At 41.4% G+C, this 26,799-nt stretch overlaps 1 protein-coding gene across 3 annotated transcripts in view; it reads right to left on the reverse strand.

The window, feature by feature from the left end:
* The window catches only part of TRPC6 (transient receptor potential cation channel subfamily C member 6), a 137,860-nt gene extending 119,228 nt beyond the window's left edge, over positions 1-18,632 (reverse strand). Inside the window, exon 1 of one of the 3 annotated variants that reach the window (XM_045482599.1) lies at positions 18,069-18,632. In XM_045482599.1, the coding sequence (XP_045338555.1) occupies positions 18,069-18,238 (170 nt within the window). In that variant the 5' untranslated portion in view covers positions 18,239-18,632. The remainder of the gene's footprint in view (positions 1-18,068) is intronic. The other 2 variants (XM_045482600.1, XM_045482597.1) reach the window with 2 other exon arrangements.
* Between the last annotated feature and the right edge of the window lie 8,167 nt (positions 18,633-26,799).

Below are 26,799 nucleotides of genomic sequence, written 5' to 3' on the forward strand. Positions count from 1 at the left end.
TTACTGAGGCTCCATTACATGCTTACAGGAGCAGTGATGTGGGCATTGTTTTGCTCTTGAATTTAAGAAGAAATGTATTCAAGATTTCAATATTAAGAATATCTTCCTGAAGATTAGTGGAGATTCCTATTTTGTTGAGTTTTATCATGAATCAATACTGAAATTCATCAAATGCTTCTGTCTCTACAGAGATGATCATATATATTTTCTATTTTAATTTACTGATGTGGTGAATTACATAGCTTATTTATTTGACATTCTGGATTTGGTTTACCAACATTTTGTTCAGAAAATTTTGTATTTATATTGATGAATAAAATTTCCCTATAATGTTATTTCTTTATACTGTTTTGGATGGTGTATGATGGTTACAATGATTCCATTGTAAGAGTTTGTGTGTGACTGAAATTATCTTTTTTTTAACGTTTATTTATTTTTGAGAGAGAAAGAGCATGAGCAGGGGTGGGGCAGAGACAGAGGGGGACAGAGGATGAAGTGATCTACTTTTAAGAAATTTGTAGTTGGGGGCGCCTGGGTGGCTCAGTTGGTTAAGTGTCTGACTCTTGATTTTGGCTCAGGTCATGATCTCACAGTTCGTGAGATCAAGCCCCACATCAGGTTCTGTGCTGACAACAAGGAGCCTGCTTAGGATTCTCTCTCCCTCTCTCTGCTCCTCTCCGGCTCACACGCTCACTCTCTCTCTCTCTGTCTCAATTTAAATAAATAAAAATTTTAAAAAGCAGTTTGTTACTGGTTAGAAGATGGGAGTGGAGTAGGGGTGCCCTATGCTCACCTCCTTCCACAAACACAACTAGGTAACTGCCACATCACCCTAGATACTCCAGATATCGACCCAAAGACTGACAAAACAAACTCCACAACTAAAGGGAGAGAAGAGGCCACATCAAAGAAGGTAGGAAGTGTGGAAATGCAGTTTTGGGGAAAAACAGATTGGGGACTCCACAGTGCAAAGAAAGCCACAGTCGTGGAGAAGGGCAAGAGACAGACTAGCACACAAGGGAGCACACGGGGAAAATGACCTCATACTTGGGAAGTGAGAGGGGCCAAATTTCCTGAGTTCTTGCCACCAATGGGGCGGGGCGGGGGGGGGGTGGCTTAAAGCCTAGAGTTTCAAAGGTCAGAAGGCTTGGCTGGAAGCCCAGAGGGCACTTCCCTAACTCCTGGGGAGAAGGCAGGCAAACAACCTGGAGATGGACAGCATGGAAAATTCACCTGAGGAACACCTGGGCACACAAGGCAGGTTACTTGCTCATCTCAGACCATGTCCGAGATATGCAGCATTCACAGAGAAACCCCTCTGGCAACAAAGGAACTAGCTGGCACCATTTCCCTCCCTTGCCCCTTAGTTGTAAGCACAGGGCCACCTGCATGAACAAGCACAGTGCCAACACTCATTATGTAACCTCCTTCCACCAAGACTCACTGCCCCCCACACATTACAGTGAAAATGCCCTTCCCAGTCATGCACCGCTCACCCATCCCAGAGAAGCCAGGCCCATATCCTTGCTTTCACCACATCTCCTGACACAGGAATTTTGCAGAGCCTCAATGCTAGGGGAGGTGGTGACAGGTCCCATTTCACAAGAAGATCAACAACACACCTAGTTACAACTCACCACATAAAGGCCAGGAACCAAACACTGCCCACGGTAAAGAGAGTCTCTGAATACAACTGGCCTGAAGGATAAAGTGGCCATAACACGACAGCAGTGCATATACAGCACACCCTGGAGACACTCCCAGAAGTGCCAGACCCTGGGGAACAGGGGACACTACACAGCAGGGCACTACACGACCTCTTCCTCATAAGGTTATTACGCTCAAGTGCAGAAGATGCAGCTGACTTGCCTAACACACACAGAGGCAGACAAAATGAGGAAACACAGAAGTTTACAGAGAAGAAACAGAGAAGGTCATGACCAGAGAATTCAGGCAAAACAGATATGAAAAATACATCTGATAAAGAATTTAAAGTAATGATCATAAGGATACTCACTGGAATTGAGAATAGAGTGGAAAGCATGAATGAGACCCAAAACACAGAGATGAGGAATAAAATAGCAGAGATAAAGGGCTCAATAAATGAAATAAGAAACACACCTGATGGAATAAACAACAGGATGGAAGAAGCAGAGGAATGAATTAATGATCTAAAAAGCAGTCTAATGGAAAATAATTAAGTTGAACAAAAGAGAGAAAAAAGAATTACACAAAATGAGAAGAGACTTAGGGAACTCAATGACTCCATCAAATATAGTAACATTCATATTACTGGAGTCCCAGAAGAAGAAGAGAGAAAAGGGGGCAGAAAATTTATTTGAAGATACAATAGCTAAAAACTTCCCTAATCTGTAAAAGGAAACAGATATCCAAATGCAGGAGGCACAGAGAACTCCCATAAAAATAAACAAAAGTAGATCCACACTATAACATATTGTGATTAAATTGACAAAATACACTGAAAAAGAAAAAAATTTTTAAAGCAGCAATACACCCACAACCATATGGTCAACACATCTTCAACAAAGGAGGAAAGAATATCCTATGGAAAAAAGACAATCTCTTCAACAAATGGTGCTGGGAAAACTGGACAGCAACATGCAGAAGAATGAAACTGGACCACTTTCTTACATTACACACAAAAATAAATTCAAAAGGGATGAATGACCTAAATGTGATACAGGAAACCATCAAAATCCTAGAGGAGAGCAAAGGCAGCAAATGCTTTGACCTCAGCAGAAGTAACTTCTCACTAGGATAGCTGGATACAAGGGAAATAGAAGCATAAATGAACTATTGGGACCTCATCAAGATAAAAAGTTTCTGCACAGCAAAGGAAACAATCAACAAAACTAAAAGGTAACATACAGAAAGGTACAAGGTATTTGCCAATAACATATCAGAAAATAATCTAGTTTCCAAAATCTATAAATAATTTATCAAACTCAACATCTAAAAAATAATCCATTTAAGAAACGGGCAGAAGAAGGGCACCTGGGTGGCTCAGCCGGTTAAGCCTCCAACTCTTGATTTCAGCTCAGGTCATGATCTCACAGTTCATGAGTTCAAGACCCTCATCAGGTTCTGCACTGACAGTGCTGAGCCTACTTGCGATTGCCTCTCTCCCAATCTCTCTGCCCTTCCCCTGCTCTCACTCTTTCTCAAAATAAATAAAAATAAACTTAAAAAAAAATGGGCAGAAGACATGAGCAGACACTTCTCCGAAGAAGACATCAGATGGCTAACAGACACATGAAGAGATGCTCAATATCACTCATCACCGGGGAAATACAAATCAAAGCCACAATGAGATACCACCTCACACCTATGAGAATGGCTAACATTAACAATTCAGGCAACAACAGATGTTGGTGAGGATGCAGATAAAGAGGAACCCTTTTGCACTGTTGGTGGGAATGCAAACTGGTGCAGCCATTCCGGAGAACATATGGAGGGAGGTTCCTCAGAAAGTTGAAGATAGAACTACCCTAGACCCAGCAACTGTACTACTAGGTATTTATCCAAAAGATACAAAAATGTTGATTCGAAGGGGCACATGTATCACGATGATTATAGGAGCACTAGCAATAATAACCAAACTATGGAAAGGGCCCAAATGTCCATCTACAGATGAATGGATAAAGAAGATGTGGTAAATATATACACACAATGGAATATTACTCAGAAATCAAAAAGAATGAATTATCATTTGCAACTACATGGATGCAACTAGAGAGTGTTATGCTAAATGAAATAAGTCAGTCAAAGAAAGACAAATACCATATGATTTCACTCCTTTGTGGAATTCAAGAACAAAACAAATGATCAAATGGGAAAAAGAAAAAAAAGAGAGAGGCAAACCAAGAAACAGACTCTTAACTATAGAGAACACACTGATGGTCACCAGAGGGGAAGTGGTTAGGATGATGGGTTCAATAGGTGATAAAGATTAAGGACTAAACTGTGATGAGCACCGGGTGATGTATGGGAAGTGTTGAATCACTATATTGTACACCTGAATCTAGTATTATACTGTATGTTAAGTAACTGAAATTAAAACAAAAACTTAAAAGGAAAAAAACGAAATGTTAAAACATAAAATTCTCTGAATCCATCTTTTCTTTATGAGAAGATTTTTATATACTGGTTCAATTCCTTTATTTGTTATAAAAACCATTTAGGACTTCTCTAGCTTCATGAGTCAGGTTTGGTATGTTCTATTATTCTAGAAATTGGCCACTGTGTGTTAAATTTTCAGATTTTTAGCATCTGAAACATTTTCATTGTAATTTATCTTTAAGTATTTTAAAACTTCTATTATGATTTCTTCTTTATCCATGAAATGTATATATAAATGCATAATTTTCTAATTTATGAAACTCTTTATTTTTGCTATATGAGAGTTCCTTTCCTCCACATCCTCACCAATACTTGTTTCCTGAGTTTTTTATTTTAGCCATTCTTACAGGTGTGAGATGATATCTCATTGTGGTTTTGATTCATATTTCCCTAATGATCAGTGACGTTGAGCATCTTTCCATGTGTCTGTAAGCCATGCGGATGTCCCCTTTGGAAAAGTGTCTATTCATGTCTTCTGCCCATTTCTTAACTAGGTTATTTGTTTTTGGTTTTGGGTTTTATAAGTTCTTTATAGATTTTGGATACTAACCCTTTATCAGATACGTCGTTTACAAATATCTTCTCCCATTCCATTGATTGTCTTTTACTTTTGTTGATTGTGTTCTTTGCTATGCAGAAGAGTTTTATTTTGATGAAGTCCCAATAGTTCATTTTTGCTTTTGTTTCTCTCGCCTCAGGATATTAATATAATTCAATTGTATTGTGATCATACAGTCTATGAGATACATATCCTTTGCTACAATTTATATGTGCTAGACCCAGAAGCAGAGCCAACAAATTTTAATGTTTCACATGTGCTTGAAAAACAGTGGACATTCTTTAAATAGCCAGATTTTATATATGTCAAATAAATCATGCTAGATCATTTAACTTTCAAGTTTTCCTTATTTAAAAATGTTTATTCAACCTATTGAAAATTGAGATTCCCCACTATGATGGTAGGTTTTCAATACGGCTTTTAGAGTTCCTTTATATTTGCTTTTATTTCTAAGGCTACTTCATGATAGGTATGCAAGGTTTTTACTTTTACACCTGAAAGATGAATTATACTTTTTATAATTTTGTAGTGGCCCCTCTATTTCCCTACTAATAGCTTTTCCTTTAAAGCATTTTGTCTTTTGGTTTAGTGTACCTACCCATATTTCTCTTTGTGCTTTCTAGATATATCTTTCTTCCTCTGTTGATATCCAGTTTTTCCATATCCTTATGTTTTAGGTATGTCTCATATTTAAACGAAAAATAGCTAGATTAAGAAAAATCCATTTTGTAAATCTGTGTTATCCCCTTGGTGAATTTCACCAGTTATCTGTATTATCTTAACTGATATACATGGACTTGTTTTTACCATCTCATTTTTGGCTTTGAATTTATCCTGTTTCTTTCTCTAGGCTTCTTTTCCCTTACTTGTTTTTTCCCTAGTTCTTTGTTTGTCTGCTTTCCTCTTCCTCTTTATTTTCTCTCCAGTGATCTGAGGAGTTCTACTCTATTTCTACTTTTGTATATATTCTTGTATAGTCTACCTTTGATGTTAAATCATCATCCACTCCCAAACAATACATCTTTAGGATTTTTTTAAGTATGGTGATTTGCTCCCAGCTTACATGACATTGTTGAGTATTTTATTTGTCCTTTTTTTAAACTCACACATTAGCAATTATTAGTATAGGAGAATGGTTAAAATTACCTATATATGTATCTGTTTCATTGCTGTCCTTCCTTTCATACCTCAGACCATCCTCCTAGGAAAAGTTTCCATTTCCAAAATACAGTACAGACTGTCCCTGGTCTACAATGGTCCAGCTTACAATTTTTTTACTTCATGATAATGTGAAAATGATCTGCATTCAGTAGAAACCATACATCAAATGCTGCATTTTGATATTTTTTCCAGGACCAGCAACATGTGGTATGATACTCTGGTGATGCTGGGCACAGCTCCCTGTCCACCAGGGAAAACCACTCTGCTTTTCACCTCCAGTACAGTCTTCAATAAATTACATGAGGGGCGCCTGGGTGGCTTGGTCGGTTAAGCGATCGACTTCGGCTCAGGTCATGATCTCACGGTCCGTGGGTTCGAGCCCTGCGTTGGGCTCTGTGCCAACAGCTCAGAGCCTGGAGCCTGTTTCAGATTCTGTGTCTCCTTCTCTCTGTGACCCTCCCCCGTTCATGCTCTGTCTCTCTCTGTCTCAAAAATAAATACACATTAAAAAAAATTTTTTTTAAATAAATTACATGAAATATTCAACACTTTATTATAAAATGGCTTTTATTAGACGATTCTGCCCAACTGTAAAATAATGTAAATGTTCCGAGAACCCTTAAGGCAGGCAAGACTAAACTATGAAATTCAGTAAGTTGGGAACGAATTATTGGGATGTAACCCCATGACAAATTGAGAAAGATCAGTACATCCTTTACATGTCCTTTTCATGTGAATATGGTGGTTATAAACTCTTTTGGGGTTTTTTTTTTCCTGAAAATGTCTTTGTTTCAAACTCTTTCTTGAAAGAGAATGTTCCTTAGTACAAAACATTAATGTGACTTTGAATATGTCATTCTGCTACCTTCTCTTGCCAATGCTGCTGTTGAGAAGTTCACTAAAATAAAATTCTTTCCTTGGTAGGTGATTTGTATTTTACTCTCTGGCTGTTCACAAGAATTTTTTTTTTTTTTTTTTTTTTTTGAGAGAGAGAGAGAGAGAGAGAGAATATCCCACTTGCAGTCAGCACAGAGCCCAATGCAGGGCTTGAACTCACAAATCATGAGATCATTACCTGAGCCCAAATCCAGAGCTAACCAGCTGAGCCCCGCGGTGTCCCATACAAGATGATTTTTAATGAAGTTGGTATAATCCAGTTCCAGTTCCTTGTACCTGTGTGCGGATCTCTCTATTCTCTCATTTTGTGGCTTCTCCGTAGCCTTATCTCTCACCAGTTCTTAGGACTTATACACTATTTTTCCAGTTATTTCCTCAACCACAATTCTGTTTATTGTTTACGGGATTGTGAATATATGTAACCTGGTCTTTCCAATTCTAGCCTCTACATGTCTTAACCTCTCTCACAGGTTATATTTCTTTTCTTTCTGCATTTTGAGAAATTTCTCAATATGTATCTCCCAGGTTACAGCTAACTTCTCTTCCCTTACAGGCAATTCTGTTTCAGGCTACATGCAATCTTCCAGAGCTAACTCTGGTCTATCGATCTTTGTAACTCACAGATAATTTTTATTCATGAAAGTTGTATTATTGTTTTCTGGGGGTTTTTTTCAGTATGCTTGCTCATTTTGAACAATTTTCTTATGCTTGTTCACTTCTGGGATTCCATCTTTATTTCTTTACACAATTCATACAAAATCATTTTATACTCTTATTGCTAATCCTTATATGAATCCTTCAACAGTTTATACCTTGTATGTGGTTTCTGCGGACTCCTACTCATGATGGCTGTTTTCTTGTGTTGGGTGAATTAAATAAATACACACTCAAATCAAGGATCACCAATCTGCACAGAAGCTAGGGGACTGGAGTTAACTGAGGAGTCCAAGGTGGTGTCCTGAACCCGATTTCAGGAACTCTGCCTTTCATGAGAACTCACTCTGCAATGCTGCTCTGCTAGCCTAAGCCTTTGTACATGTGTATTTATGTGTACAGACAGGGGCTGGGCTGCTTACTTCCCTTACTTCCTGCAAGCAGAGAAATATAAATTGTTTTATGCAGAACCTAGTTGTTTTGTAATAAGATGACTGCCAACACACATCATCGGAGGCAGAATTTCAAAAAAGTCTTCCAAAACCTCATAATATTTAGAAAAAGAAAGCCAGCTAAGTGATAATGAGCTTATTTAACAAGAAAATGTTCACCCCTTGGGTAATTTTACCCCATAAAATCTTGGGTGATCTGAGTAAGAACGGACTTACTCCACATCTTCTGAAATTTCAGATAATCCAAATCAGGAAGAAGGTCAAAATGAAGATAAAAATAAAATTTCTTGGTCCTTTAGTACAAATATAAAATTACTTCATCTTACTTTTATTTAAGAAACAAACCTGAAAAGTCATTTTTCTCATACTTTCTCATAAAACACTAAATTACTTTCCTGATACTGTATCAAGCGTAAGATACAGACACGTCATTATTCTCCTAAAATATATCAACGGTACCTGGCATACAGCAGTATTTGATGAGAATTTGCTGGATAAAAAGACAATATTTCGCAACTTATCCGATAATATCTGATCATTGGATCCTAGTTAGAAAAATGAATGTTTTAATCTCACGGCTTTATTCTTAGATGAATACACAGTAATGGTTTTCTTGATTTAAATTAGCTTTAGTTCCTAACTCTGGTTTTCATAATGAATCTAAATTAAGTAGCTGATACAACTGAATACCAAAATGCTAGTGGAATTTAAAAAATGTCTAGTATTTATTTATTCTTGAGAAAGAGGGTGGAGAGGGGAGCAGCAGGAAGACAGAATCCCAAGCAGGGTCCACACTGACAGCGCAGAGCCTGACACGGGGCTTGATCTCGTGAGCCGTGAGATCACGACCTGAGCCAAAATCAAAAGGCTGAACCACCTAGGTACCCCTCCGGTGGGATTATTTTTAAATGTTACTCTTAGGCAATACCCCTGGTAATTCTGATTTAGTTGGACTTTCATAATTCTTAGGGAATCTGTATTTTTAAAAATAATCCAGGTGATTCAACAGCCAGATTTGCAAACCGCATCCTCACCCTCTGGTATATGTGTTTAGACAAGAAGCTGCTAATATATTCTCAGTGTTTACATCACATAATGTGCAACACTGCTCCTTTAGTAAATACCTCTCACGGTAATTTTCTAGTGAGTGTGTCTCAGACTCTTGCATGTAAGAAGGGGGTGAAGATAACTGCCAAGCCTCTCTGGGCAGACGGGGGATTATAATACAATTTGAAAATAATTGATCTAACTTTTAGAAGACAGATTATAATGAAAAGCAGCTAAATGACTTTGACTGTAAGGTTTGCCCAGGCACAACTTGGTCCAAATCAAGGTCCAAACCTATTATCAGTAATATGCATCTTTCAGACCATTTTCACTTAACCATTCCTTTCCCACTTTCTCCATTTTAAATTGGATTATTTCATTTAAGTATTGAAGACTTTCCTAGATACAATCAGTTTTGGTCTTTGGAAGTTCAGTTTTTATAAAATTATTTCCATGAGCTTACATAAAAATCCAAGAACCTTTCCTCTTACCATTTTAGTAAAAGCAGAAAAGATAAATTCCCATGGGTGTTTTATCAGCACAATGCAAAAAAAGAAATAGTTTATATTCATATTTTCTTGTTTGTAGGGTTATCACAGATATTAAATGAGCACCATTTCAGGGCTCAAGTATATACCACATGCTCTTGGAATTCATCAAATGACCTGCGCTGCAAGAACAGAATCTGACAGTGTGGTGTTTCTGAAAAAGCTACGATGAAAACATGGTACGTTAATGCCAAAGTCTAGCAACACCATTGAAGGACCAGAAAGACAAGCATTTCGGAGATAAGGCCAATCCACTGCCATCAGTTTGTACAAAGCAAACACCGATTCACTCATTCACCAAACATTTAATGCTGAGGAGTTCTCACTGTTCACAGACTAGATCCCTGTCCTCGCGGAGATGTGGTTCTCCTGGAGGGAAACAGGTACAGACAGCGAGGGGCAAAAAGCAAGCAAGCAAGCAAGCAAACATAAGCCCAAATAAGCTGTCCAATATGAGCCCAAGTTCTGGTTCAGATGCCTGACAGCCACAAAATGGGAAGGCACCTTGTGCCTTTGAACCTCTGCTTCCTCTTTTACAGACGGAAACCCTAGACCCTACCACACAGGTTTGCTGTGAGGATCAAAGGAGTTCACCACATAAAGCAAGACTGTCATAGTCTTATCTGTGTTTTAGAGTCAGCGAGAGAAGAAAGCTCAAACCTCGTAAATGTGGGACACACCATCAAGGATAGCCTTTGCCTCATCATCTTTCCTGCCCCACGTCTTCTGTCATTTACGCTAACAGCAAACACCAGAAACTATTCAGCAAAATAGGCTAGCTCCACATGACTGCCAAGTCCTGTTAACTGCCCAGCACCAACAGCGTTTGGTCTATCAGGGAACCCACAAGTTCTTTAAGAAAATGTTGCGTCCACTGTTCTTTCTGACACAGAGGACACCTCCACGTGGGCAAACATGGGCAATGAAGTCTCTGAGTTGCAAAGCGACTCAGAAAGTCCATTTCTGGATGTGAAGGAGCTGTGGGAATACTTTAACCAAATTTATTTTCTTTATATTTCCTCTTCTCATATGTGTATAAGAGTTACATGTGACCAAATCTATATCTAAGTACAAAGAGCTGTTTCAATAGATACAAAACAAAAACCTAAAGTATAGTTTAACTGACAGCATTTTTTGCTTGTGTTTTGAATGTATATAAAATATCAGGGCAGGGGCGCCTGGGTGGCTCAGTCGGTTAAGCGTCCGACTTCGGCTCAGGTCATGATCTCACGGTCCGTGGGTTCGAGCCCCAAGTCAGGCTCTGTGCGGACAGCTCAGAGCCTGGAGCCTGTTTCAGATTCTGTGTCTCCCTCTTTCTGTCTCCTCCCCCGCTCATGCTCTGTCTCTCTCTTCTCAAAAAAAAAAAAAATAAACGTTAAAAAAATTAAAATAAAATATCAGGGCAGGCTTCACAATTGATAGAACTTTAGATTCAATGAAATATGGTGCCTGGAACATCAAAGGAGTTTAAACAAATATTTACTGAAAGAGAGTGACGCATTCTGCAAAATGGAATACAATGTCTGGCCCTGAATGCCCTCCAAGAAAAGATGTTCTGCAGAAAACGTTGCCCTGGGCAGTAGTGGGGATTCTCACTGTGCCCAGGGATCAGCTTTGAAGTCACCGCGGCAAGCCACCCTTCAACCCTTCAATGCACAATTCTTCCTCAAAGAAGTCAACATAGTAGCAACAGACCCGAGTTTTATCTGTAACAGTTTAAGTACCTAAAAGAATTTTAGGCTTTATAAATCATGTCATTTCCAATTATTGTAACTTTCAAGATGATTTTGTTGGAAATCCCCACAAAGAAAACTCTTCCGAGTTTTGTGTGAAGGTTTTGTGCTACAAACCAGAAGTACTGGAATTTGAAAATGAAATCGGCCTTGAATAGGCATCGGTCTTCACATGGCTATCCACACTGTCACTGCCTTCCGGTAACACACACTTTCAGATGAATACCACGGGAAATGCCTTTAAAAATCATGCACATCATGCACTGAAATCCTCACTTGCACACCTCACACTGGAGTAAGGTCAGTTTTTCCGATACAGCCTGCGTTACCGCACAAAAGCAACTTCATCCACATGACAGGCGGAAATGAAGCCGAAAAGAAAGCTTCCTCTTTTGTGATCTTGGAAGAGCCATCATCAGTTTACGTACCGTCTGGTAAAATTAGTAAGTAATCTACAGATTATGTATGGAGTTTTTGTATATTCACGATTTTCCTTCGGTGACAAAGATTGGCTGTGTTTTAAAACCTACTTTCCCTGTTTATCTGCAAAAGTGATAGAGTTTTCTACTCCTTCCTTTCTTCCTTCCTCTTTCTGTCAACTACTAAGTGTGCCGTCTTCAGCAAGTCACTTACCCTCTCTGCTGGGGTGCTTTCTTCTTTCTTACCAGGGATTATAACAGTGCATACCTCATAGGCTTGTTAAGTAAGTATTAAATCAGGTACAAGGTATGCGGCACTTAGAAGAGAGCCTAGCACTCAGAAGCCCCTCATGATTTTTCATTATTTTTATCTTTATTAATTTTATTATTGCTACACATAATCACGTAAGGCCAAGGTCGAAATAAATGAATAGATTCCTAAGTCAGTGAAAGACGTGGAGTATAAAGCTTGATCTTTAAAGACGATGCTTTCACTAGAAAGACAAGGCAAAGGTGAACATCTGTGTCCCTGCTCATCGTAACCTTCCTTCCTGCCTCCTCCCCTCACCCAGAGTACAACCCAATGCAAGGAGCATGGGACAGCAATCTTGTTTCAGTGGATCAGAGCCCACCTGCGCTCTCTCAAGTACCCATGGGAAGACGGAGAAGAAGAAATGACGAGGGTGCCCTCCAGGAGCACAGGTCACCACATACCCCACCGAGCAACCTCACAGCCTTCTGCCCGCGTGAGCCAGCCCGCACTCCCTCCGATGTGCTGCCTGTCCAACCCACAGCGACTTACCAGCCGTGCAACTGCCTCAACATCGCTTAACGTGTCTACATTTCTGCACTGTCTTTTATAAAAGGGACATTAAAAATAGCCAGGTGACCACTCTGAAGAGGAAACTATATTTGCATGATAGCAAGAAAGGGCCTGCTACAAGGCAGGTATTCAAAACTGTTAGTTCCCCCTAAATATATGTAAATATTTTCGATTCCTCCTCTACTGAAGCGGCACTGACACTACACTGTAAATGATTTTGGTTAACATCATTTCTCCCCTTCGTCCTGGCTGAGCTACCCGAATCAGGTAGAGAGCAGTTGCCATCATGTATGTTCTGCTCCCTGTAACACTCAGTCCTGACTGCTTGCTGCCAACAGACGTTCTGTAAGAAATGAGTCAATCAGTTCCGAGGGTTGAAGAGTCTTGAGCAGCATACCAACTTCAGATGCCAAAGTTTAACTGGAATTTGGCATTTGGATGAGCACTTCTCCCTGGACTGAAAGCAGCAGAAGATTCCTAAACAAAGAGCAATCACAAGTGGTAATTTTATCCAACTGGATCCAATGATATTTAGCATATTTTATAAAGGAGTGAGAAACACAAGAATGGACTCAAGAAAATGTTTTCATTTTATGATCTACTCTCTAGGAGCAAAGATGAATTGCCTTATGAAGTTACTTCTTATAACACAAGGGACACAACTGTCTAGAAAAAAAAATGATGCAATGTCTTCCTAGAGGTAACATTCTGTTACAGAATAAATGTGGGCCTTTCAGTACATCTGGCAATAACTCCACAACCTACAAAGCTGACCCCCTAAAAAAACATGTTCCTGATCATAATTTGTTATCAGCGGATGTTGATTACTTCAAGCCAGAGGACATTTGGAAACAAAATGGGTAGTTGCTGTTGTGCAAAACAGATCTCCAGAGTGGTCAACTAGAAAAGACCCACAGTAAATGCAACAGGCTGGGGCAGATGTCCACTCCTAAATGCAGGGGAAGCAAATCCGAAGGTGATTTTTACATCTCCTTCTCCCCTGCTAGCAGCTCCCAAACTGCAAACCCTTAACCAAAGTCCAGGTCTTACGACATCTAAACCACTACATACGAATCCCTTTTTATGCATATCCATATTTGAAGAGATCCCATCAGCAAAGGAACACTAACTTTGTACACACAACATTACGTTCATACAGAATGAACAATGCTTTTACGTGAAAGAAAAACCATAGTTCAAGCTACACATGACATAACAGGAATCAAGATACATTATGAGTGCATTTCCATTGTGTATATTTTTATTTTAAAACTTATGCACTCAAGTATCTTGTTCCTAGTTCATTTGTATCTTGGTAGATTTCCTCTTATCTTTAATGTTCTGCAATTTCAACATGGTATGTTGAAATGGGTTTAGTTTTGTGCATTGCCCTAACATTGTTGTACTTCAATTCATCATTTCTGGAAAATTATCACCCCTTATCTATTCAAATGTTGCCTCTCCGTTGTTGTCTGTATTCTCTCCTTCTGAGCCTCCTCCCTTCTCGCTCCATAACTCACCAATGTTTATATTTATCATTTAGTTCTGTCTCTGGACCCTGGGTATTATCATCAATTATGCTATGATTAATCTGCATGTTAACCCTTCCAGTGAGTTTTTTATTTCAAAACTATATTTTTTATGTATAGACTTTCTATTTGTTTTTAAAAAAATAAGTCTTTTATTTTCTTAGGGTATGATTTCTTCTTATATGCTGTCAACATTTTATACCCACCCATTTTCCATCTCTTTCATGTGGTTGTATTATGTCAAGTCTTTAAGTTTAAACACTGCTGTCATGCCTTATGCTGACTCTGCCTCATGGACGGTATCATCTGCTCACGCTCAGTCGTGGTTGATTGTTTCCCTGGGTGTTTGGTCATGTATTTCAGGGAGCATTTTCTCAGCGGGCTTGCTGTTTTCTTGAAAGTCCTTGGCACTCTAGGTGGTCGGTTCCAGCTTTCAGGATGGTTTTGGGTTTTACTCTTTGAGGAGCCCCAGGGCTATTTTTCTACTTGAAGATTTCTAGGTCAGCAGGTGGTGTGCAAAACAAAAACAAAAACTCACATGACATGCAGGCTAAAAGAACACAATTCTTAGGGGAAGGTTTCTTTGCCTCTCCCTAATAACGTTTCTTGTTCGCACTCTGTGCTGGTGGCATTTTTCCAGCCTAACCGTTCATTACAGTAACGGTCCTGGGTTTATGCAGGAGGCAGGCATGTCTCAGTCCCACCTCTGCACCTTATCCGGGACCAAGGCCTTCACTTCATCTCTGTCCATGCAGACGTCAAACTCCACCTTCTGTGTTCACACAGAATCCCTGGGGCAGCCACGGCATCCGTTCATACACAGGCTCCCCTCTGACTTTCAACTTCTCTGCTTCAGGTACATGGTAATAATCCTTTCTCATTGACTGATTGGCTGATTACAAAATTAGTTACTGTTTTAAAATCATGTCAAATATTTTATCCGGTATTACTAAGTGTTTGTAATCATGAGCTTTTTAGATGATCTCAGTCTACTGCATTGCTTTAGTGTATGAATACTTTACTGTTTAATTATTCACAATCATTTAACCAATTAGTCCTTCCAAAGCAGAAGTTTAGTGGAACTGTATTTCAGATCCTGAGTAGTTAGAAACCCTTCACGTTATTTTTTACATCCAGGATTCTTCCCCATGTTTAGAAGTAACAGACTAGAGAGACATATTTTTAAATTCTAAATGAAATAACTCTCTGAAATACCTCCTGGGATCCTGGAAGGACATGGACCATTTCCTCCTAATCACCATTACAAACTGACCAAAATACAGTATATTAATTGATTTGTGAGAGAATTTGGGGGAAAAAAAAGGGAAACAATCTTTTTCTTTCTAAACACCATTTGAATGTTACCACTTATACTATTAAGTCCTGAAAATCTGTAACTGCTCTCAAACAAGATGATTTGCCATACTCCTCAGGAATAGAAGCCTCATGATACAAATAATGTAACATAAAAATCTTTCTACATATACAAACTATGAAACAGAATATTTAGCAAAAGTCATAGACTTTATCCCCCAGAAATGACAACTCGCAATGATTCGTGATCTTATAAAGGAAAAATCTCAATGATTTGAGAAAACGGTGAGGCCCAACCCACAGTGCCTCTCTCACATATAGTAAGCCTCCCACTCTAGGAAAAGACATGAAATTGTTTAAACCAAAGTCACAAGTGTAAGGAAGGGCTTATTTCTATTCTCCACCAGAAGGAAGCAGTCTTCTACAGCTTGACCTCATACATCATAGGTGGGGAATGCTGTTGTTGATTAGTTTAAATTTTTACTTACTAGATTATTCCACTGGAAAAACAGAGTAAGCAGTGATGAACACTATAATATATTTATATAATATAATTATATATAACATAAAGAATCTTGGGAAATAATAGATTTAGACAAAAGCCAAGTCTTACTCCAGAATATGGCTCACTCTTAAATTCATCATACTATCTTCAACATGATACAGGGGATGTTCATTACGAATTGAAGCAATTAAAATATGTGTCATCTGTCTACTGCCCTGGTCTATGCATTTAGTCGTCTGAGATTCCTGAACTAAGAGAGGAAAATACTTACTCTCTAGGTAGTAGGTGATGTTAAGAAGTAGACAAATCAGTAAGGCAGGGGGATCACATTTGCATAAAGCATTGGAGAAAGTTTACACAACTTGGAACCAGTGTGTCTCACCACTAATTTACAACCACAAGTTTTTAAAATCGAATTATTTTTCTCAGAGACATAGTAACAAGGGACTATAGAATGATCAGTTGCAAAAATTTAAATTTTGTCTATAGGACAGTCTAATTCTTAAAAAGCAATGTAGCTTTCTAAAGTTGTTTAAGTTAGCTTCAGACAACGTTACTAAATATATAACCCTCAGGCTTACTAGATCTCAAGTCTAAGCCAATTAAAAAAATCACTTACGTTTTAAACATACACCCTGAAAGCAAATTTGAAAATAGCTGCATTCAGAATATCCAGGATCGATCTGTTTTTCCTGGTTGTTTTTCTTGGCATAGATCCCCATGCTCCTCATAGTGCGGTCCATGGACCAGGAGCCTCAACACATCTCAGAGATCGCTGTTGACGCAGAATGCCGGGCTGCACGTAGGCCCTATTGGAGTTACAGTCTGCATTTGAACAAGATTCCCAGGAAATTCGTATGTCCATTAAAGCATGAGAGACACTGTGCTATAAGACACAGAAGTGTTTTCTAATTTAAAGTCAAGGACAAGACTTCTTTTGGGGACGATGACAATGTTCCTGGTGTTTCTTCACAGCTCTGTAGATGCATGAACCACTGACCTGTACAATGTAAACGAGTGAATTCCATGGTATGTGAAACAGATCTTGATTTTTGGAGAAGGAAATAAGATAACAGTAAATGCTTTCAAACTGTACAGCACAGAGACGAACGGAACCAGTTCCAACTTACTTCTTATCTTGGGAAAAATTAGATGCACCGTTTCCGGGGGCTCACCTCTCCTGAGAAAGGGAAGGGCACCAGGCCTGGGCTCTGGGCGGACCTGACCAAGACTGAAAGGACACGGGTCCATAACAGGGGTTTGCCAGGAGCCTGCCCCCACGACCCCACCCGCACCCCCAGCACACACAGCCCTCCCGGAACCGCTCTCGGCTGGGAACCCGGGAACCGCGTGCGGAAAGAAAGTGACGCTTCAGGAAGCCACACTAACCACAAGGAGCCAAGCGACAGGAGCAGAAACGCTATCTGGGCCGCAAGTGCGCTCGGGGTGGCTGGGCCCTCATTCCACTCCCCTCCCCCCAGAAAAACCTCCAGTTTCTTAAGTAAAATCCCCTCGTTACTCAGAGCTGGCTGCAGACGACCTCGACCCCCTCGCCGGGACCGCGACCGCAGACGAGTCTCCCGCCCCGCACGTCCGCGCCCTTGCGCGCCCTCCGTGGGAGCCGGGTGCCAAGGGGTCGGGGAGAGTCCGCGGGTCGGTGCCCTAGAGTCGGGCGCTGGACGGCCCGGGGAAAGGAGGGGCAGGGCCGGGCGGGTCCACTCCTGCAGGGATACCTTCCGACTCGTGCTCGACCGGCAGCCTGCCGACCGAGCTGGCCGCGAGCAGGGCAGGGGCGGGCGGGGACCCCGCAGATCCCAAGGGTTCTGGCATCGCCCCGCGGACCGAGTCTAGCGGCCGCGAATCTACCCCGGTCCCCCGTCCAGACCGAGACCCGCCCGACAGGGCGCCCCGGGGTCGCGCTCCTCCCCCAGTCCCGCCGACATGCCCACGAGCGCTCACCGGGGACACACAGCGACGCGCCCTCCTCCCCGTCCGCCCGTGGCGACCCCTGCCCGTACTCACACGACGGGTGGTAGCTCCCCCTTGCCCCCCCGCTCCCCGCACTCACTCGCAGCGGTGGTCTCCCCCCACCCTCCTCCCGCACTCACTCGCATTGGTGGTAGCCCCCTTCGATGCCCCCCGCACTCACCCGCAGCGGTCGTAGGCCCCCTGCACCCCCACACCGCACTCACAGGAGGGGTGGCAGCCCCCCCCCGCACCCCTACATCCCCCGCACTCACAGGAGAGGCTGTAGCCACCCCCCGCACCCCTCCCCCCCAGCACTCACCCGCAGCGGTGGTAACCCGGCTCCGGCCGCGGGGGCTGAGCCCCGCCGCCGTCCCCCGGCCCCGCGTCCAGCAGCAGGTAGTCCCGGCTCTCCTGGCGCCGTGCACCGACCCCAGCCGCCCTCCGGGGAGACCCGGCCCTCCGGGGCGCGAACGCGGGGCTCCGGTTCATGGCCGGCCCGGGACCCGCTGGCCGAGGCGCCGCGGGGAGCAAGTGCAGGGGGGGCGTGCGGGCTGCGCGGCTCCGAGCTCCGCCAGCGGCTCCAGGCCGGCCTGGGGGCGAGTCAGCACTGGGGGCGCAGCGGGGGCCCCGCCCGGAGCGCGGCCGGAGAGGGGGCCCCGCGGTGGGGGGGGGGGGGGAGGTGGGGGGGCGGAGCGAGCAGAGGCGGGCGCGGGGCCCGACCCACGAGTTACCATGCCGACCGGACGCCCGCCCCCCCGCCCTGCGCCCGCGTCCTCCCGGCCGCCCCCTCCTTTAAAGGGATCGAACCCGGCTCTTGGAGAGGGTTGGGGCGGGACAGCCGCGTGCTCCTGCCGCCTGCTTTCCTTCATTCGTTCCTCTCTCCCTCCTTCCCTTCCCTTTCCTTCCTTCCGTCTCTTCCTTCCCCCTTCCTTCTTTCTTTCTTTGGCTTTTTCTTTCTCTCCTTGTTTCTTTCTTTTTTTTCTTTCCTTCCTTCCTTCCTTCCTTTCTCTCTCTTTCTCCCCCCTAAAAGTCCGCTTATTTAGAAATCATACATATTGACAACTTTCTAGAAGTTCCTTTAGGTAAGTTTCTTGTAGAACCAAAGGAACTTTTTTTTTTTTTTTAAAGGACAAGACCCTCTCCTTTCTCCAGATTGTCTCCATTTTCTTAAAGCATTTTCTCTCCCATTCCCAACCCCTGGAGTTACTGCAACGCTTTACTTTAAAATGAACAACGTTCCAAGTTCCCAACACCAGATGTGCACAGTTCCTGAGCAAACCAACAAAAATAGGCAGGCATTTTCTGATGATACGATAAAGAGGACAACAAGCTGCTTACTTCAGAGAAAACCTTTCCTTCCATCACTGCAAATGCTGAAATTATTTCTCTGCCAGATGTTCCCCACATTTCTAAACTGTTTTTAATGTTAAGACTGAGTTTTAAATTCTGATTTAATCTTCACAGATGTGAGAAAGCTTCTCAGTAAGGATGAATCCATATCTGTAGTTCAAGCAGTAGTCAATTAGGAATCCATCGACTCATTCATTCAATGAGTATTTAATCAATGCCAGCTGTGTGTCAAGCACCATTTTAGGATTCAGCGGTAAATTTGCCTGATAAGGGCCCTATCTGCCTTCAAAGAGCTTTCATGGAAGAAAAGGACACAGAGTAAACAGGCAAATGAAAAGTACCAGACAAAGCCTACAGTGAAAATAAGGTTGATGTGATACTAACTGGGACTATTTCAGGTTAGATGGTTAAAAGAGACCTCTTAGAGGAGGTGCCAGTTAGGTGAAGAGACGTGGGGAGGGGCCGGACTTGAAAAGATCAGAAGCCCATTACAATTGGATTGAAGACAGCCGGACTGTCTGAAATTCCAGAGGAAAGGTACCTTCGCTTCCCACGAACAGGTAAGCAATGCAATGGATATTGGAAGCGTGAGCAAAAGCAATCAACTTGATCGAGGGGGAAAGATACAAATTCAGAATATCTGACTCTGCCAGCACACTAGGAACTAAAGCTCAGAGAGGCTGGGAAGCAGTGTCTCTCGAGGGCCTCAGCCTGTGTTTGGCACAGGTGTGTGGGATGGATGGATGGATGGACAGACAAAGTGTAGACCAAGAAAATAAGAAAACATTCTTGACCACTAAAAGCACCTTTACCCAGAAAAACTAACCTCCGTCATTCTGAAGTGTATTGTTCCTGATTTAAGAATCTCTTTTTGATCTCTCAACATCTGGAGCCATGATTTAACATTTTTATTGTTTTCTGGTGATTATACATAGCAATAAGACACTCTGCTTGAAATGTGTTTGTTTATGGTGAATACTATCTGTAAGAATTCAACAGCTTTGATACTTGAATGAATTAGTTAATAAATGTTTAATTTAAATTTTTTTTTTCAACGTTTATTTATTTTTGGGACAGAGAGAGACAGAGCATGAACGGGGGAGGGGCAGAGAGAGAGGGAGACACAGAATCGGAAACAGGCTCCAGGCTCTGAGCCATCAGCCCAGAGCCTGACGCGGGGCTCGAACTCACAGACCGCGAGATCGTGACCTGGCTGAAGTCGGACGCTCAACCGACTGCGCCACCCAGGCGCCCCAATAAATGTTTAATTTAAATAGCGCCAAGGTAGTCTGCTTAGAAACATCAAGGGTGGGAAACAATTTAGTGGGGGAAGTAATATTCCCATGTTTTCAACCTGACTCAAAGTCTGTGAGTCAAAACAAAGTTGGAGAAGACCAATGTCGTTAGTTGAAGTACTAGTCTTTAACTTAAAAAAAAAAAAAAAATTGGGACAGAATTACTTTGCTGTTACAGTTAGTTGAGCTGTTTGTGCCTTTTCTCATCACACTGTTTTTCATTCTCAGGTACCAACCTTCACACTGAAAAAATTATTACCCTAAACTTACAATGTGACATCAGTTTATTGTTTTGCAACACAGACATGCTCTTCCCTACTATTTGACAAACACTGACTACTGGACCAGTAAATCCCCATCTTCACAGATGGAGAAAGGCAGTGCACACAGGATTGGGAGGTTCCGAAGGGCTTCACGAGGGACTAGGAAGAAGTTAACATTAGTAGTCTGATAGCATGGGTTCTTATTTTAACCAATCCCCTAACTGAAAGTTTGTGATTGCAGAGAAGACGTTTGATGTCCTTCTGCTTCATTTATTTATCAGCAAATGGATATATAATTACTGCGGGCTCATCTATCTCTTTCTGTGTGTATGGTTATCTATGAAGTTTTGTCTCTTCAAGTACATTAAAAAACATGGTGGAACAAGAAGACAAGACAACTTCTCAGCTAATTACAATGTTTTAATCAAGTGCAGCAGTGCTGAGTAGATCTAGACCAGTGAAGAAAATTGGGTGAATGAAAAACGATAGTTCTCAAAGTGAAAACCTGTCGGCTGAGTGAAGAATTTAGGATTCTCACAGAGTTAAAAAGTATCATGTAATTTCATGTGTTTATGTAGTATGTTGATGGTACGGAGATAAAACAGAACATTCAGTTGTAACTCCAAGATACGGGGATGAAGGTGGGCATTAAGAAAGGTCGGTCAACTCATTGCATACATCTGCACTGTTTGATTATTGATTAACTTTTTAAAATCTGGCATAATTATTATAACAGTATTTTGACAAGTCACTGGAGGCAAAATGAATAAGAAAAGGGTTGCCCTCTGGAGGGTCACAGGCTAAGAGCCCAAAGGGAAAGAAAACAGAATTGCCTCTGGCATCAGGGACAAAAGGCTGAGAACACATGAGATGCTTAATGACTCGAGAAGAAGCTAGGAAGGGGTCACGTGGATGACTTGGGGCGGCTGCAGATTATGAGGTGCTGGGGCTGAGAGGAAGCCACTGACATAGAGCTTTGCTGGGAAATGCAGTTTGGGGTTAGCTGGCCAACTGCTACAAGTAATGGTTGAGTCAGCAATTCATCTGGATAATTTAAGGTATGCAGACCCTGAGTTCTGACTCCTAACTTAAGTAGAGTCCACAGAGGGAAAAACAAAAACACCCTACAAACTTCACAACGCCTGATCTTCTATCAGTGAAGGCCTTGTGTAAATTAACGTTCGAGTGAAATAATTACAGGTGCTACATCTCTGAACCTCTGTATCTTCATTGTTAAAGTAACGGATTATAATAACTACATTTAATATCTCTGCTGCAGGGGTGCCTGGGTGGTTGAGTGCCCGACTTTGGCTCAGGTCATGATCTCGCGGTCTGTGAGTTTGAGCCCTGCGCGGGGCTCTGTGCTGACAGCTCAGAGCCTGGAGCCTGCTTTGGATTCTGTGTCTCCCTCGCTCTCTGCCCCTCCCCCACTCATGCCATGTCTCTCTGTAGCTCAAAAATAAACATTTAAAAAAATTAATCTCTCTGCTACAGCTAATGTAAGGAACAATCCAAATGACAGCCCTACCTTAGTTTAAAGCTAGGTTCTCTTTTCTGCTTATTATGGATCTTTGATAAGGAATACAATTGCTGAGAAGTCTGTTTTGCTTGCTGTTTACTATGAGCATTGTGAGACCTTTCCTGAAAGTAACCCGCTGTGTAGTAGAATGGGTTGTAAACCTTCCTAAACGTAGTCTGATATGTAATGAAATGAGTAATTGTACTTAAACCAACTGGCGTCTCTCGCTTCTGTAATCTTGCTTGTTTAACACATTCCTCACCTATCCCCTTCCCTTTTTTTCTCTCTCTCCCACCACAAGTAACAGACAAAGGACGCCCAATCAGAAAACCACAAATGTCCTTACTTTAGAATTTACCTATCAGGACCCTCACTCACCTATGCTGTTTGTCCCTGTCTATAAAAACCCTATACCAACTCTGATCGGGGCCTCTGTGTGTCACCGGCAACGAGTGCGCAGAGGTCCAGGTTCGAACCTGCAATAAACGACCCTTGCCGCTTGGCTTTGACTCATGACTCTGGTGGTCTTTTGTGGGAGGTTTTAGAACATCGGGCATTACACTAAAACTTTATTAATGTTAGGAACATATGAAATATTAGCAACCTGGGTTTTTTTTTTGTTTTTTTGCTTTAATTTGAGCTTAACATAGATGTCCAGAATCCTAACATTACTATATAGGCATTTTTTTATGTTTATTTTTGAGAGAGAAAGAGAGACAGAGAGAGGGAAGGGCAGAGAGAGAGGGGGACAGAGTATCCCAAGCAGGCTCCACACTGACAGCAGCAAGCCCAGTGTGGGGCTTGAACTCACAAACCATGAGATCATGACCTGAGCCGAAGTCGGAGGCTTAACCGACTGAGCCACTCAGGTGCCCCATATGGTATTTTTTTAAATAAAGGATGAAGTTCTTTTCTTTAGTGTTTACTTATTTTTATTTTATTTTATTTTTTTATTTTTTGGGGACAGAGAGAGACAGAGCATGAATGGGGGAGGGGCAGAGAGAGAAGGAGACACAGAATCGGAAACAGGCACCAGGCTCTGAGCCATCAGCCCAGAGCCTGACGCGGGGCTCGAACTCACGGACCACGAGATGGTGACCTGGCTGAAGTCGGACGCTTAACCGACTGCGCCACCCAGGCGCCCCTAGTGTTTACTTATTTTTAAAGCAAAAGAGAGAGCGTACAGGAGGTGGCAGGGGACCGAGACAGAGGGAGAGAGAGAGAATCCCAAGCAGGCTCTGCACTGTCAGCACAGAGCCTGATTCTGGGCTTGATCCCATGACTGTAGATCATGACATGAGCCAAGATCAGGAGTCGGACGCCTAACCAATGGAGTCAGCCAGGTGCCCCCAATGGGTATTTTGTAAGCACTTGTGATTACCATGGTTTCACTTAGAACAAGTCATGTTGGACTAAATTAACTTTTCTTTGGTAGAATTTTTGGAATGCTTTTAGTAAACTATTGAACAAGGACATCGTGTAATATATTTGGCACCAAAATTTAAAAATGTGAGCCAGGTAACAGAGGAGTGGTTCATAGTCAGGAGACTGTTGAGAAGACTGCTGATTTATGGGTCAGTGTCACCCAGGTTGTGTAAATAAGGATGTATTAAGAACGTATGGAGCTCCTTTACAGGTAGTTATTTTCCTATCACTGGAAGTATTCAAATACAGCCTGGACCTCAATTTTCTACATATGCTAAGAGTATGCTGAAGTTAATGAATGCCAACTGTGGTAAATTAAAGAAACACTAAAAAAAAACCCACTAAAATCCTTTAAGAAAAAGTACAAAATTTAAAAATCATTTTCATGGATCCAAAATTTACAGTTGATAAAATTCTGATATCTACTCTTAATGTATGTTTAAAATAAAAAACTTTGTACACTAAGAGTAACAGACACATCATTACCATGGTGAAGAATACCTATTTCAGATAAAACCAACAGGAAGATATACTAGAGATGCTCCCATCAACATAAGGAATAAGATAAAGATCTGACTGTACATTACTGTTACTCATTAACTAGGAACTTCTACAATATGATAAATATAATGTGATAAATAAATAAGATAAAAGGTTTTAAAACGAATATAAACCTATTAGTTGACAGATGATGTAATTGTTAAAAAAATTAAGATTTTTAACTGAAAATTATTAAAACTGAGAAATAAGAAATGTGTTTGGAACAATGTTAGAGAATAAAGGAAAACGGAAAATTCAGTGGTTTTCTTAATGCTAGCAATAGCCAGTCAAAACATAGTAAAGGCTACAAAATATAAAATAAATAGAAATAAATTTAACCAAGAATTACAAAACCCATGTAAAGAAAATTGTAAAGCTTTAAAAAAAAAATGAGTCAAAGTGTACATAAATTATACATTTTACTGATACTTGGATGAGACTGGAATTAAGTTTGTAGATGACTTTAGGATGTAGTATTTTCAGTATTTCCCCTCTGTGGACGGGTTTTCTCTCATTTATTTTTTCTAAGAATAAATGTGACAAAAGCAAGTAAATTCATTTTTAAAAAGCAATGAAAGGAACTTGCTGTATAAAACATTAAATGATTTAGTAAAGCCACAATAAATAGCTTGATATTCACAAAATAGAAACATTAAAAGACTAGAATAAAAGTTCAGTCAAAGACTTCAGGATACAAAAGATTTTATAGTATGATGTAGAACCTATCTTAACTCACTGGGGGAAATGAATCCATATTGAATTAAAGAAATTTCTGTCTCCATCTCTGCCGTAAAAGAAATGGGACCCAGGGGTGCCTGGGAGACTCACTTGTTGAGCGTCCAAGTCTTGAGCTCGGGTCAGGTCATGATCTCGCAGTTGATGATTTCAAGCCCCACGTCAGACTCAGTGCTAACAGCGCAGAGCCTGCTTGGGATTCTCTCTCCCCGCCCCTCTCTCTCTGCTCCTCCCCTGCTCGTGCTTGCTCTCTGTAAGTAAATAAATAGAATTAAAAAAAAGAATATAAATAATGGGATGCATTAAATTTTAAAAACCGTAAAACCTCTAGATTCAGGTGAACTTCTTTTTTAATGTTTAATCTTCAGGTGGAAAATGCCATTCTAAGGATTCACCAAAAAAACTGACTAATAAAAGCAAAGATTTACATCTGAGTGTATTCAATGTAATATATATAATGAGAATTGTGCTAAGGCCACCCACCCAAACCACTGTGTCCCTGGAGGGCGTGCAAAGAGGACAGGGTTGAAAGTCCCAGCATTACTGTGGCTCATGGGTCCTTTGGCAGAACTCGCCTCTCAAAATTCAGAAATGAATGAATGAATGAATTTCAGAAATTCAGAAATTCAGAAATTTCAGAAATTCAGAAATGTCTTCCCATTTGATTCCGATCAGCTTCACGGGCCAGTAATCACACACACGTTTTTGGGGGCTGCGTTTCTTATTTCGGCCACACTTCATTCCATTCTCTCCTGCCCCCTTCCTTCCTCGCTCTCCTCCCAAGAGCAGAGCCCTGAAGTCCTCAGGCTTCGGTTGGGGAGCCCCTCACCCCTTACTCCTGCCCCCCCTAAATCCATCAGGGATGTACACACCTGGGATTTGACCCGTGATTGTATACGACACAGTTATACATCTCTGTGGGTTCAGTAATGTCACAACGTCACGGTTCCCTGTTTGGGAATGAGAAGCAGCAGCCTCTTCACTGCTGAGGAATCTCTAAACCTGAGGACTGGGGGGTCTCATCACATCTGCAGAGTTTCTGATACTCTTCACAGCTCAGCCTCTTCCCTTGTGGGACTGGGACACAGCCAATGGCAGCCAGCACTTGCTAGGGACGTTTGTATTTGTAAGCCCTCCTTAGAGTGAACACCTCGTCTTTAACAAAATTATGTGTTATGTATACTGATACAATTTCACATACCATTGGTGGGACATTGTCAAAAATCACAAGTAGATTTTTTTTGAGAAGTAGGGAAGTTTATTGTGACAGGATTTGGTTTTGCTGTGATAGGTATGGTTTGATTTCTTATCTCTTTTAAAGTTTTAATTTTTAAATAATTTCAAATAAAAAGTTATAGAAAAGTTTCTAAAAAGTGGAAAGAACTCACATTTATCTTTTACCTATATTCACCAATTATTACATTTTTATTTATATTCCAGATTTGGTACATCATCATCGCTCTACAATCCCATTACATTTTTTCTCATCCACTGGATAGGAAATTGAAGAGTTCATACCCTTATACCCCAAAATATCTCAATGTGAATTTCCTAAGAACAAGGATATTCAGATACAGCTATCATGACCAGAAATTTTAATATCATATCATTCCCTTGTCAATCTTCTGATCTTAATCTGATTTTGCAAATTATTCTGAGAATGTCCTTTTTGGCAGTTTTGTTTGGTCCAGGATCCAGGGCAGGCACACACACTGCATTTATGTGGCACGTCTGTTTAGTCTCCTTTGATCTGGGACAGTTTCTCAGCTTGTCTTCTCCACGGCATTGGCATTTCGAAGGCATAGGTCATTTATTTCTGTGGGATGTCCCTCAGTTTGGATTTGTCTGGCATTTCTTCATCATTAGATTGAAGTACTACTTACCGGCTAGGAATACCACACACACACACACACACACACACAC

Source organism: Leopardus geoffroyi, chromosome D1, assembly GCF_018350155.1.
Source record: "Leopardus geoffroyi isolate Oge1 chromosome D1, O.geoffroyi_Oge1_pat1.0, whole genome shotgun sequence".
In the NCBI taxonomy this organism is placed as follows: domain Eukaryota; kingdom Metazoa; phylum Chordata; class Mammalia; order Carnivora; family Felidae; genus Leopardus; species Leopardus geoffroyi.